General features: G+C 53.7%; 1 protein-coding gene across 6 annotated transcripts in view; it reads right to left on the bottom strand.

The window, feature by feature from the left end:
* IQSEC1 (IQ motif and Sec7 domain ArfGEF 1) overlaps nt 1-12,000 on the bottom strand; it is a 127,020-nt gene that overhangs the window by 59,828 nt on the left and 55,192 nt on the right. Inside the window, exon 1 of one of the 6 annotated variants that reach the window (XM_023192669.3) lies at nt 10,608-10,945. The exons of the other annotated variants lie outside the window; for them this stretch is intronic. Within the exon in view, the coding sequence (XP_023048437.1) occupies nt 10,608-10,672 (65 nt within the window). The 5' untranslated portion in view covers nt 10,673-10,945. Of the gene's footprint in view, nt 1-10,607; nt 10,946-12,000 lie in introns of those variants that run through there. 6 annotated transcript variants of the gene reach the window in all.

The following is a 12,000-nucleotide window of genomic DNA, read 5'->3' as shown; positions in this document are numbered from 1 at the left end:
GAGCGTAGTGGGGAGCTCTAGGTGCAATCAGGAGACCAGGTCTCTCTATAGCTCCCCTACTTCCAGGCTGAGTGGCCCCAGGCAAGTGCCCTCCAATCTCTGGGCTTCTGTTGTCTCATCTTCACAATGGGCGTCACTTCTACCCTGCTTGCCTAACAGGAGCGTGGGAATCGAGGGAAGACACACTTTGTCAACTGTAAATCCCACGTGGAGCTGTTTCTGTTCTGTGCCATCAGCCAGAGAGGAAGGCTCAACCCCCTCAACTCCTCAAGTCTTGGCTGGGCTTGTCCAGGTCAGAGAAAGAGGGACATCAGGAGAAGTATTCCCCAGTCCAGCACCAAATTAAGTCCTGCAGGATCAGGAAACCAGATACGTCCATCTCTGCCTGCGTAGAGGGCTTTATGCTTCCAAAGGCCTCCTTCCTTCCCCTCTGCCACAGCTTACCTGGTCTCAAGACACAAAGTTTACAAGACTGCTTCCCTTGCCATGATCTCATCTGCATGGCCTCACCCTCTCCCCTTCTTCCTTTAGTTTCTTCATTAACCATTCCTATAGCCTGCACTCTGCCAGATGCTTGCCCCTGGCTAAGGAGGGTAGTTCTTGTTGCTTCTGAGTACACAGAGATGACCAGAAGCTTCCAACCCCTGGGCTCACTGAGAAAGATTTTTCAGAATATACACACACACAGAGCCAAAAATCTTCCTGGCTGAGCCAAATTAAATACAGAGGCCTCTAGTTATTTCCATACACACCAAATGGACTTAAATAAAGCAGTTCTCTGTGGCAGGCTGTAGCACACAGAGCTAGGCTGGGCCCCAGGGACGCCCCGGGAGAGCCAGGCTGGAGGCACAGGCTGGGGAGGCTAGCTCTGGACAGGGTGTGGGCAGAGGGAAGGAGATAGATGCCTATCGCGCAGAATATGGCCCACCCTGCCAGCCAGGGCCTGCGCTGTGGCCATCTTGGCCCAGACAATCTTGGTCTTTTTTAGGTGCACAGCAAAACTGAAAGGAAAGTATGGAGTTCCCATGTACCCACTGCCCCAAGGCAGGCACAGCCACTATCAACATCCACACTGGAGTGGCACATTGTTACAGTCCATGAACTACAGTGACACATCATCATCACTAGGGTCCACAGTCTACATTCGGCTTCACACTTGGTGTTGTAAACAGCAACCTTTTGAAGTAGGTACTATATCATCTTCCCATTTTGTAGATGAAGAAACTAAGGCACAGAGAAGTGATGTAATTTACCCAAGGCCATGTGACTCACACAGTACGTGAGGAGGGGCGAGGCTGGCTGGGCCACCTCCCTGCCTGTCATGTTCTTCCCTCTGCGGGGCGAGCCCACCACCCTGTCTGCCCATTGAACTCCCCCTGCCCTTGCAGGACCTGGTGCAGGTGCTGCCTAGACCTGCAGCACAGCAGCTGCCAGGCCCCACAGCAAGTCAGCGATCTGCCCACAGCACCCAGTGCAGGGGCACAGAAAGGGTCTTGGGGACAAATGAAGGCTGGGGGTAGGAAACACTACCCCACTCAGCTTCCCCCATCTACAACATTGGCACACAGAGCTCTTCTCTGGCAACTGTCTGGTACCCAGCAGGCAGGAGCTGTGTGGCCCTGGGCAAATGACTTGGCCTCTCTGTGTCTGTTTCTCAGTCATAAAATGGGAGTATTGTTCACCCAGCAGGGCTGCTGTGAGGGCCATATGATAACACACACACAAATCCTCAGCCTGGGGCCTGTCACCCAGGAAATGCACAGAGTAGCTGCTGCCACTGTCATGGTTTAGGACTGTTACCACTTCGCTGCACTGCATGGTGCCATGGGGGCTAGAGGGAGGTGAGCAGGCCAAAGAGGAAGAGGTCCGAAGGAACGTAGACCATCTGACTCCACACTAGCACCCATACCTGGGGAGCACGAGGGGCGCCTGGCTGGGATGTGGCCATGCCTAGGGTGTGACTTTGGCTTGTTTTTAACTAAGCTGGGTTGGGGGCGCTCTATGTACAAAGCACTGTGCTAGGAGCTAGGGTAGCAACCACACATTCATACTGAGGGTAGTGGCTGAAATGTGTCAGCACTTGCTGCATGCCGGGCTCTAAGCCCAGCAGCAATGTGGGGTGGCACGGCACCCAGTGATGATGACAAAGGCGAGTAAAGGTGACGGGAGGTGTCCAGGATGACTTTGGCACTCTAAGTGAAGCCCAAGAGGATCAGACGAAGTCATGGAAGAGAACCCAATTTGGGGAGAGGGAGGCAATACGTGTCCCTTTGGAACTTACAGATTTACAGGTGCCCATGAGACCCCTTGAGAGGGTTGCTGGGTGGGCGGCAGGATGTCAGGGCCTGGGCTGGAGCCAGATCAGAAACCCCAGGAAGGAAGAGACTGCGTGAAGTGGAAAAGGAAAGAGGGCTGGGCAGAGGCCCAGGGACCCCCAGTGCTGAATGGCCACCCAGGGGCCCAGCAAGATGAGGGGCTGACGGGTCTGGGAGGGTAGCAGGGGCCGCAGCCTGGCTATACCTCCTGGCAAGGGGAAAGCCAGGGCAACAGGGAGACCCTGTGGAGCTTGAAGCTGAGAGCCACAATACCACCCAGGAGACCCCCGATCCGATGAGAGAGGCTGAGAGCCCACTCCACGCCCTGCCCTCCAGGGGTCCTAGGGAGACGGAAGAGAAGCGAGTTCTCCTACCCTGACCCAGGAAGGCCCTGTCTGATGGAGGAGTCATGGGCCTAGCCTCTTCCAGTCACTTCCGGACACAGGGCATCCCAAATGGGTCAGAAGCTACTTGGTCACCAGGCTGGGAAACTGTTTCAAGCTCAGAGTTCCCGAGTTGGACCAACACAGCTAAGTGCTGTTCAAGGGACACTGTGGCCTGCCCTAGGCACCCGCCCCAGTGATACAACTTTTCCAAGGCTAGAAATGAGGCCAACCATGAGACAGGTCCTTGATATAAAAATCAACAAAATGTCTGGGATTAAAACTAATCTAGGGCAATGAAATAAAACTGCACATAGGGATCATTATACCATTCTACTTTTGTACGCTGCAAATTTTACATAACAAAAAGCTAAAAATAACACTAAGACTCTGCTATCACATCAAGGCCCATTATTTTCTTGGGCCATTTTGCCATTTTTACTAAGCACAAACAAAAAACACTCAAACCCTGCTCATTTAAATGACAGCTCTGAGCTCTGAGAACAGTCAATGGCCCAGAGGGAACAGAGAATTCACGTTCCTGCGACTGCACCTCCCCCTCCCCTAGCAGCAGAGGAAAGAGCTGCTTCCCCAAACACTTCCTCTCCACCCCACCCTCACCCCACGGGAATAGCGGCGCTGCAATGGTAATAATGATGATGGCTGGGGAGAATAGCAGTGCAGTGGGTAGGGGTCATCACAGCAGCTGGCACTTACTGAACACCTACTAGGTGCCTGGCGCTACTCCGGCCCCTCTCCCCCATCATCTCAGGTTGTCCTGATCCTGTCAAGGAATCTGAGGGTGGTTCTTAGCCCAGATGACTTCCTGGGGCTGGCCAACATGTTTTTAGATTGCAGGCACTGGGCGGAGCTTCCAACGATTCTCCTTCCACTCTGCTGATGGTAGTGCACCTCTGTAGCCATCCATGGTGGCTGTTCAGGGAACCCAATGCTGCCACTGGGGTGCGCACAGCTGGGGCCTGCAGGTTTTGTCTCTCTGGCTCCTCCTTGGCCAGAGAGCCTGCTGCTCCCTGCCTCTGCCTCAGGCTCCATTCTAACATGCGGCTTCCCAGCAACATCAGGGAGGGGAAAGAGGGTCCATACATTAACCAGAGGACCAGGTCTACATTCTGCAGAGCTTGAATTTGTCATTTTCATTTTCTAGCCTGTTTCCTCATCTGTCAAATGAGAATAATGTCATGATTTCACAAGGTTCTTGGTTCCAATCAGACAGGTATGTGTGAAGTTCAAAGGCCATTCAAATGCCAGTATCACCATTTTCATTCTGTAGCCTGTTCCAGCCCCAGTCTCAATCCTGTGCCAACTTCAGACCCACCAAAAACAGTTAAGGCTGTGCCCAAACCCAGCTGACTTCCTTTCTCCTTCGTGTCGGCACGCATGGTCACCTGTTTTGTATGTGTGCTACCCACACTGCCTCTCCCTCCATTGTTCCTATTTGACAGACAAGGAGGCAGCGGCTTACAGTGGGGACCAGCTTGCCCTGGCCACACATCCAGGAAGGGGCAGAAATGGAATCCAAGTTTTTCCAGCTCCAGATGCCACCTCTGCCCACTGCAGCAAGCTGCCTCCCCTCCCAGGCAGACAGATCAGCTAGAGAGGACAGAGCAGCAGAACCAGGGACTGGAGGCCACTGCCCCTGAGGTCAGGCTCTGGAGCTCTGGGCCTTATTAGGCTCCAGAAGCAGCCCCAGGTACCACCAGGAAGCCAGACCTGCCCAAAGCCTCAGAAGTTTAGCACAGGCCACCAGGTGAAGGCTCCAGAGGTGCCACAGCTCTGCTCCATCTGACACAGGGCTGGGGGCCTCTACCTTGATGCCCCAACACCTCAGGGTGTCTCTCACACATGGTGCAGGCCATTTGCCCATCCTGTCTAAAGAAATCTTCATCCCAACCCAACTGCAAGCTGCCTTACTTTGCAATTTCCCCAATCCAAAGGCAAAGTGATTTTCTTAATACCCTTAACCATCCACTTGTTTGTGGGCTGTTTGGACAGCACGCTACAAGCACATGCTAAAGTCCATGCGCTTAGTCACTTCTTACCGTGTAGGCCATCTGTCACACCACCAACAGCCTGCAGTCCTTTAGCCCTTTAACTTCTTCCCCTCACCACTATCTCTCTGCACCTCTCTCTTTTAACTCTGGTCTTGTCTGTGGCCAAAAAGATGAATAATCCACTCCCATCTAGGAACACATCTCCCCAAACAAGTAACACGGTCCAACTCCACACAGTCAAACTTCTCAGGTCTAAAACAGCAGCTAAAAGATGCCATTTATCTGGTGTTGACTATGCAGTTTGAACACTTACATGGATTCATTCATTGAATCCTCACAACAACTCCATGGCCTCCTCCTGTCATCCATCTTTTACCAATGGGGAAACTGAGGCGCAGAAAGGCTAAGGAAGGTGCCCAAGATCATAGGGACAATGAGGAGCAGAGCTGGTGTTAGAGTTGGGGTTGGAGTTACAGGTAGTCTGACTACAGAATCTGCCTCCCTAACCATTGGGCTAACCATCCTGCATCTGCAAATGACTACAAGGATCAAGAGGCTCATTCTTCTTCTCATAGATGTGAAAACTGAGGCCCAGGGAGGGATGGGATGAGATAGGTGACCGATGCCAGGGCTCTAGGGAGGGGGACAACCAACGGCCAATCAGGGCCAGTTCTGGACAGGTCTTTCTGAAAGGCTTCCTCTCTCAGGATGGGAGACCTTTGAGCTTAGGGTCAGCCAGAATAAAGACAACAATGATTACAACTAACATCTACCAGGCCCTTGCTATGTTACTATGAGACACCATTTAAATGCTTTACATGTATTCATGCACTTCATGATTATATCACCTACCCTCCCAGCCAGAAATAGAAAAGCAAACACCACTGACTTCTGTAAATGGCATCAGGGAGAAAGTATTCATGTTGGCAGACAGACTCTGATCCGGTCTGGGCAGCAGGGGACTTTGGGAGAACCATTCCAGTTTGTGTGAATGAGGAGGCCTCCTCCCAGTTGCGGACTCGTTCCAATTTTTCCAGTTTATTAATGATCCCTTTCCCCTCCTGTGGGATCAAGTTCAGCACCCACACACTTGCGTGTCCTCCAATGATTCAAAAGCCCTAGCCTTGGGTTTCCTCATCATGCAGAAGCCTGTCATGTTGGCATGGGTCCCTCAGTGAGTCAGGGGACAGTGAGTTTTAGTCCTCAGGTCCCTGCTCCAAGCAGAGTCTTGGCCTGGGGCTGCGCACAGCACACAAGCATCCTACCCTGAAGAGCCTGCAAGTGCAAAGGACGCTGTCCCAGAATCCTGCCAGAGAATCTGGGGATGCAGCTCTTGGGTTCTGTGGGGAAAGAGACAAGATTCCAGGAAGGCCTGGTGAGTGGTCATCAACTAGCTTGTGGGCTGAGACATTTGGGAACATGTTGGGAATCCTGATGCCTGGGGATACTGGACACCTGTTGTGGCAGTATAGGGAAGAAGCAAAAGGCTCCATTCATGATGGTGACATATTTTGTCAAAGATTATTTAATCCCAGAAGAAGCAGAGCCTGGCCATGAAGTACACAGACCCTGAAGCCAAGCAGGCCGAGTTCACACGTTAACTCTAGCACTCTAGCAGCTTTAGCACTAAATGGCAACTGCTATTATCATTATTACTGAGCTTTGAACAAAGAGGAAAAAACAAATGCAGTCACAGTGTCTCATCTTTACAAACAGGGAGGGGACTCTTGCTATGGTTCTCTATGGGAACCTTAAGTTCAAATCAAACTGTCACCATGTCAGGAAACTGCAAACCGAGGAGATAAAACGGAAAGAATGGGCCTTTCCTCCAAGGAGCAGCAAAGCTGCAGGTACCTATGAACAAGGCAAAAAAAGAAATTCAAGTCAGAGCAGCTGGGACCCCAAGAAGGACGACTCCACAAAAAGCCACACAGACTCTAGAAATCAGTCTTCAACCTCACAAATCAGCAAAAAAGAAAACTGTGAGGAATCATTTTAACTCAGCAACAATTTCACAAAAGGGAGAAGGTGGTAATAATGATGATGGTGATGACAGCTACCATTTGTTGGGGATCTATCTGTATGCACCAGTCACCAGGCAAAGCTGCACATCCCCGCACCCTCCCCAGGGGGTTTGTTTTGGCTCCATTTCATGGATGAGAAAACCAAGACTCAGAGATGGGAGGCAACATATCTGAGGCCACACAGCTAGGAAGAGGTGGAGTCAGGGTTTTGTGTGATCCCCAAGTCCTGTGCTCTGTGATGTACCATTTTACACCGCTAACCTCAGTGCTTCTACATCTAGCCCAGGGCCTGGTACAAAGTCAGTGCTCGGTACATGTTTGTGTGTATAAAGGAACACAAGAAAGTGAAAAGCTATGTGTCGCCTGGGTCATACACATCTCTCGAGAGAACAACGCACTCCTCCAAGCCCAAGAGAGCATGTGTGCACTTGTTAACACCTGCATTTATGGATGCTTTCATTCATTGACAACTGGCTATGTCCGCCATGGGGCCAGGCGCTGTGCGAGGCAGGCATCGGGGTACTAGCCACAGGGCCAGGCCTTGGAGGGACACTTGCCAAATTCGGGGTACAGCCACAGCAGCCAGGATAGTGGCAGGTCCAGGTGGCACCATGCCATATTTCCACCATAAATGCCATCAACCTTCTCTCTGCAGCAGCTCACACAGTGGGAGCAGCCAGATTCTCTAAGGCCATGCCAATTAATTCTTCAAGAGTCTTAATGGCCTCTAAACTCATTACAATTTGCTTTTGAGGACAAACGATAAATCACATTCAACAGCCTTTGAGCACATCGCCCCTACACACACACATACACACACACACACACATGCTTCCACAGACCTCTCCCAAGGCCTCCGGTGGTGTTCAAGCCCATCTGGGCTGTGCATCATCTTGCCCCTGTGCTTACTGAGCGGATATTCCACAAGTCATCAAAATTCAAAGGAAATTTACAAAACAGGAAGAAAGTAAATCCAGCGGGTCATTGGTGCTTGGGAAGAGCAGAGTGCTGACTTGGACAAACATGGCATTTGACTGGAGTCCTGAGGATGGCCAGCTGTGCAGTGGCCTTCAGACACCCACATTCTCAGAGCACTCCATGAAGCAGTATTATCATTCCCTTTCACAGAAGGGGAAACAGGATTGGAGGGATGCGGTAACTTGCATACACTCACAAAACTGAGCTGAGACTTGAAACAAAATCTGTTTGCTTCCCCAGGCCCTTCTTTCCTTAAGTCTCAAGCTGCCCTGGATTCCAGATTCTCTAGGCAAACCAAGATTCCACAGTCTGCAGAGTTCAGACAGATAAAACCGTATGCACACACATGTACACACACATATACTGAGCTCTGCAGCCCTGGGTACCCTGTCCAATCCTGTCCAGAAACATCTATTTGCCCAGTTGTCACACTGTTTGACTATGCAGCTGTCAGTCCTGCCCGTTTTTGAACTGAAGCTGTGTAAATATTAGTGCAACCAGTTCATAGTCCGACTTCCTTGAGTGAAGGCCTGAAAATCCCTCCAGAGGCCTCCATCACAACATTAGGGTTCTCCTGTAGGCTCCCCATGTGATACTCTGGCCCAGTCACTGGGTTCTCTTAGTGTGTGTACCCTTAAAAAAAACGAGGGTAAGAAGAGTCCTGTGTTGTCACAAGGCTCCAACAGCAAAGCATCAAAGTGCCACACATGCTTTTGGAAAGAAGCCTCTATTTGTAGAGTGGTGCATGGTGGCATAGCTGGACTTGGGAGTGGTTATCTTGGGCCTGTTACAGACTGGGGGGGGGGTCCCCTGAGGTTTCTGGACCATGCTGCATCCCATCTGGGTTTAGAGAGGGGGAGATGGCCAGCTGAAAGGACTCTGGCCCCTGGGAGCCAGCCCAAGGAGCACCTAGCTCTGCCTACACAGGCCAGGGACTGGGCTGATTTCCTCTAACCCTCCCCCAAGCTTCCCATGGAACCACATACCAGGTGTTCCAGAACAAATGGGACCTACCTGCTCTGAGGCTGATGCGTGAACTGTGGGCTATACCTGAGCGAGGCTTCTCAACCTCCAAGACCTCTGGATCATGTTCTGAGACTGGGGGAACAGCTGTTCATTACCAACCCAGACCACAGAAGGATCCAAGCAGGCTTCCCTGCAGCTGGAAGATTGAGATGAGATACCCAGAGGGACTTCTAATGAGAAGGGATGTGGGACGGAGAAGTATGCAAGAGAGGTGGCTGGACGTGCCAACTGGAATGGCGATACTGAAAAGGTCCTAATGGTGGGGCAGAAAAACCCCCCAGTTACTTTCAGCTCAGAGGGAGGAGGGAGGTGCAGCCAGGAGAGCATGCTAAAGGTTTCTTGTTCCCCACTAGACTGCTGGTTCCATGAGGACAAAGACTTCATGTTTTGTTCACTGCTATGTCCCTGGTGCCTAGAGCAGGGACTGGTACATAGCAGGCACTCAATAAACCACAGAGCCTTAGCACTGACAAGACTGAACACTCAGCCTCGATTTGCTCTCCTGCAATTGAAGATGCTGGTACCACAAGGATAAAAAGCAATTGCAATACCGGGTGGGACAGCTGATGGGCTGTGAAGGCCATGGGTGTGTGTGGGATATGAATAACACGACCCCCATGTCCAGACTGCTGTCACTGATTCCAGACAGATGGTCCTGCAGCTGCAGCATGCCTGGCCTCCACCCCAGATGCAAGGAGCAATGGGTCCTTGGGAAGCCCTACAACCCCACTTGGAGCGTCAGACCCAGAGCTCCAGGCCTCTGGGGTGAGGAAGGGGCAGAGGGGGACATATGCATGTTCTCAGTGCAACTGCTAGGCATGCGCTGCAGTTTTTGAACTGAAAGATCAAACAGTTCCAGGTGGGCTTCCTCCAGAGGGGGCCTGATATATGCCAAGTCAGCTTGTCAACAAATCCTCTTAGCCCCACCTCCCTGCTCCTCAGAAGGGCCTGCAGATAGCTCAGGGGGCAGCTGTGCTGGCCACTGGAGAGAGGAAATCAATATTCCCAGCACATACACGCACACTCTCTTTCTCCCTTTCTCTCCATAAACATGGGGCCCTTGGAAGCTCAGACAGCTGCCCACAGGCCCCGAAGTAGAAAAGGGTTGGCCCCTCTGACACACCAGACTCCATCCCTGACCACACCAGGTGCACACTCATCACCACATAAACAAAGCCCCTCACATCCACACTCTGCCACAAACAGCAGCGACACACCCCAGTGCACCCCCAAGTGGCCCTGCCAGGCGCACAGTACCCAACAAAAGCTGCTGGCACACCTGGGACGCCTGTTTGTTCAGGGTCATCCACCCTCAAACACACTCGGGGTCTCGCAGAAAGGACAGACACATCAATTCAGACACAGGCCCAATGTCTGGAATAGACAGGCCTGCAAGAGGCCTCCCTGGCAGCCCCTGCCCTGCCTGCAGTTTGAAACAGGCACAGACCCGCTGGGCACCCTCTCACCAACTCTCCTCCGCTCTCCCACCTGCCCCTCACCTCACACCCACACCGAGTGCCACTGTTTCCCTCTCAGCCCCACAAACTCAAACTCACCCCCACACCAACTTGCACTCCAAAAGGCCCTCGATCGCACACACACTCCCATCCTGAGACCCTCCCAGGCCACACAGCGCTGCTGTCCCAAGGGCGCGTCTCTCTCTCCCACGCACAAACTCGGGTCCTGTTTGCTGGTCTCCCACCCAAACCCAGTTTCGCGGACGCACCCTGCCCCGCAGGCAGCTTTCTCTCGTACGCCGGGCGCCCGGTCCCGAGGGTCACCTGCACTCCCGCACACGCGTCCCCACAGCCTCCGCCAGTCCACCGCTCAGCACCCGGGAAGGCCGCTCGACCCGCGCCGCGCCCTCACCCGCTGTCAAGCTCCAGCTCCAGAAGGGACTGGGTCCTCTCCGAGTTGCAGTGCAGGCACCACATGGCGGTCGCAGCGGGAGCGGGCCGGGCCAGGAGCCGGGACCCAGGCCCAGCTGAGGCCGCCGACTCCCGCCAGCGAGCCGCCGGATCCCGGGGCCGACACCCGGCCACCCGGAGACCCGACCACCCGCCACGCGACCACGTCGGGGCTCCTGGCCCAGTGTCCGCCGGCTCCCGCGTCTCCGGCCCTGAGTCCGAACCCCAGGCCAGCCAAGCCCGCCCCTCCGCCGCCGCCCGCTTGGCGCAGCGCGAGGCCGGGCCGGAGGAATGTGGCCCTCAAGTGGGCGGGGCCGGGAGGGGGCGGGGCCGGAGGGCGAGCTGGGGGCGGGGCTGCGCGCAGGGGCGGGACCGCACGGAGCGTGTGGGGAAGGGAGCGCAGAAGGCGTGGCCACACGGAGCCGAGGCAACAGCATAGGGGGCGGGGGGTCAGGGGCGGGGCTACATCCAGGGGCGGGGCTACACCCAGGGGCGGGGCCGAGCCGTGGCGCAGGGTGGCGAGCGCAAGGGCGGAGTCCCAGACACTGCATCCAAGTCCCAGCGCGCGAAGCCCCCGGTCTGGTAGGAAGGCTCTGCGCAGCCCCTTCAACACTGGCGCCTCCCGGGAGCCATGTCTCCCTCCCCAGCGTGTAACCACAACAAATACAAAGCTCCAAACCCCCAACCAGAGCCTACTCTGCTGATGCCCACTCAACCTCTGCCTATCTTGATTTTGCCTTCAGTTTAATAAAACCTGGCCTTTGCTCGCCTGGACCGAACCATGTGGTTCTGGGGCTCTGACGCGCCCCAAAGAAGGGAATGGGCCCTATCCTGAGGTTGGTACCACCCTTTTGGCGGCTTTTTGGGGAGGATCTAATGGAAAATTGCTTCTTTCTCCCTGAGCCCACCCAGCCCCCCTGCCCTTTCTCCACCCAGAGACATCCTTCAAGCACCTATGACAAGCTTAAAGTAATAATAATTAGCACTTTAGAGTTCTTTAGTGATAGCTGGCCTTCAAGGCAACATTGTGAAGTAGGTGGAGTTACCCCGGCCCCATTTTACCAATGAGTAAACTGAGGCTCAGCTTAACTGGGCCAACTCAGAGAGGGCTTCCCTCACCCTGTCCTCCTCTCCCAGGCTCTTCCTACTATGAGCGCTCACGGCTTGCAGTCCTCCATTTGTACGTTTACTTCTTTACTATCTGTCCTTGGGCTCCATGAAGGCAGGTACAGTGCTCAGCGCCCACACTTGTGGAATGCCTAGACGTGGCTGGGAGACAACAGGCAGATATGAAACAATCAAAACTCCGCCTGTCCTGGACCACCCACCTACAAGTCCATCTCCTGGAGGGCCAG

This window comes from Piliocolobus tephrosceles, chromosome 2, assembly GCF_002776525.5.
Source record: "Piliocolobus tephrosceles isolate RC106 chromosome 2, ASM277652v3, whole genome shotgun sequence".
Taxonomy (NCBI): domain Eukaryota; kingdom Metazoa; phylum Chordata; class Mammalia; order Primates; family Cercopithecidae; genus Piliocolobus; species Piliocolobus tephrosceles.
Note: the sequence above shows the minus strand (reverse complement) of the source record. Positions and strands in the feature narration are given on the sequence as shown.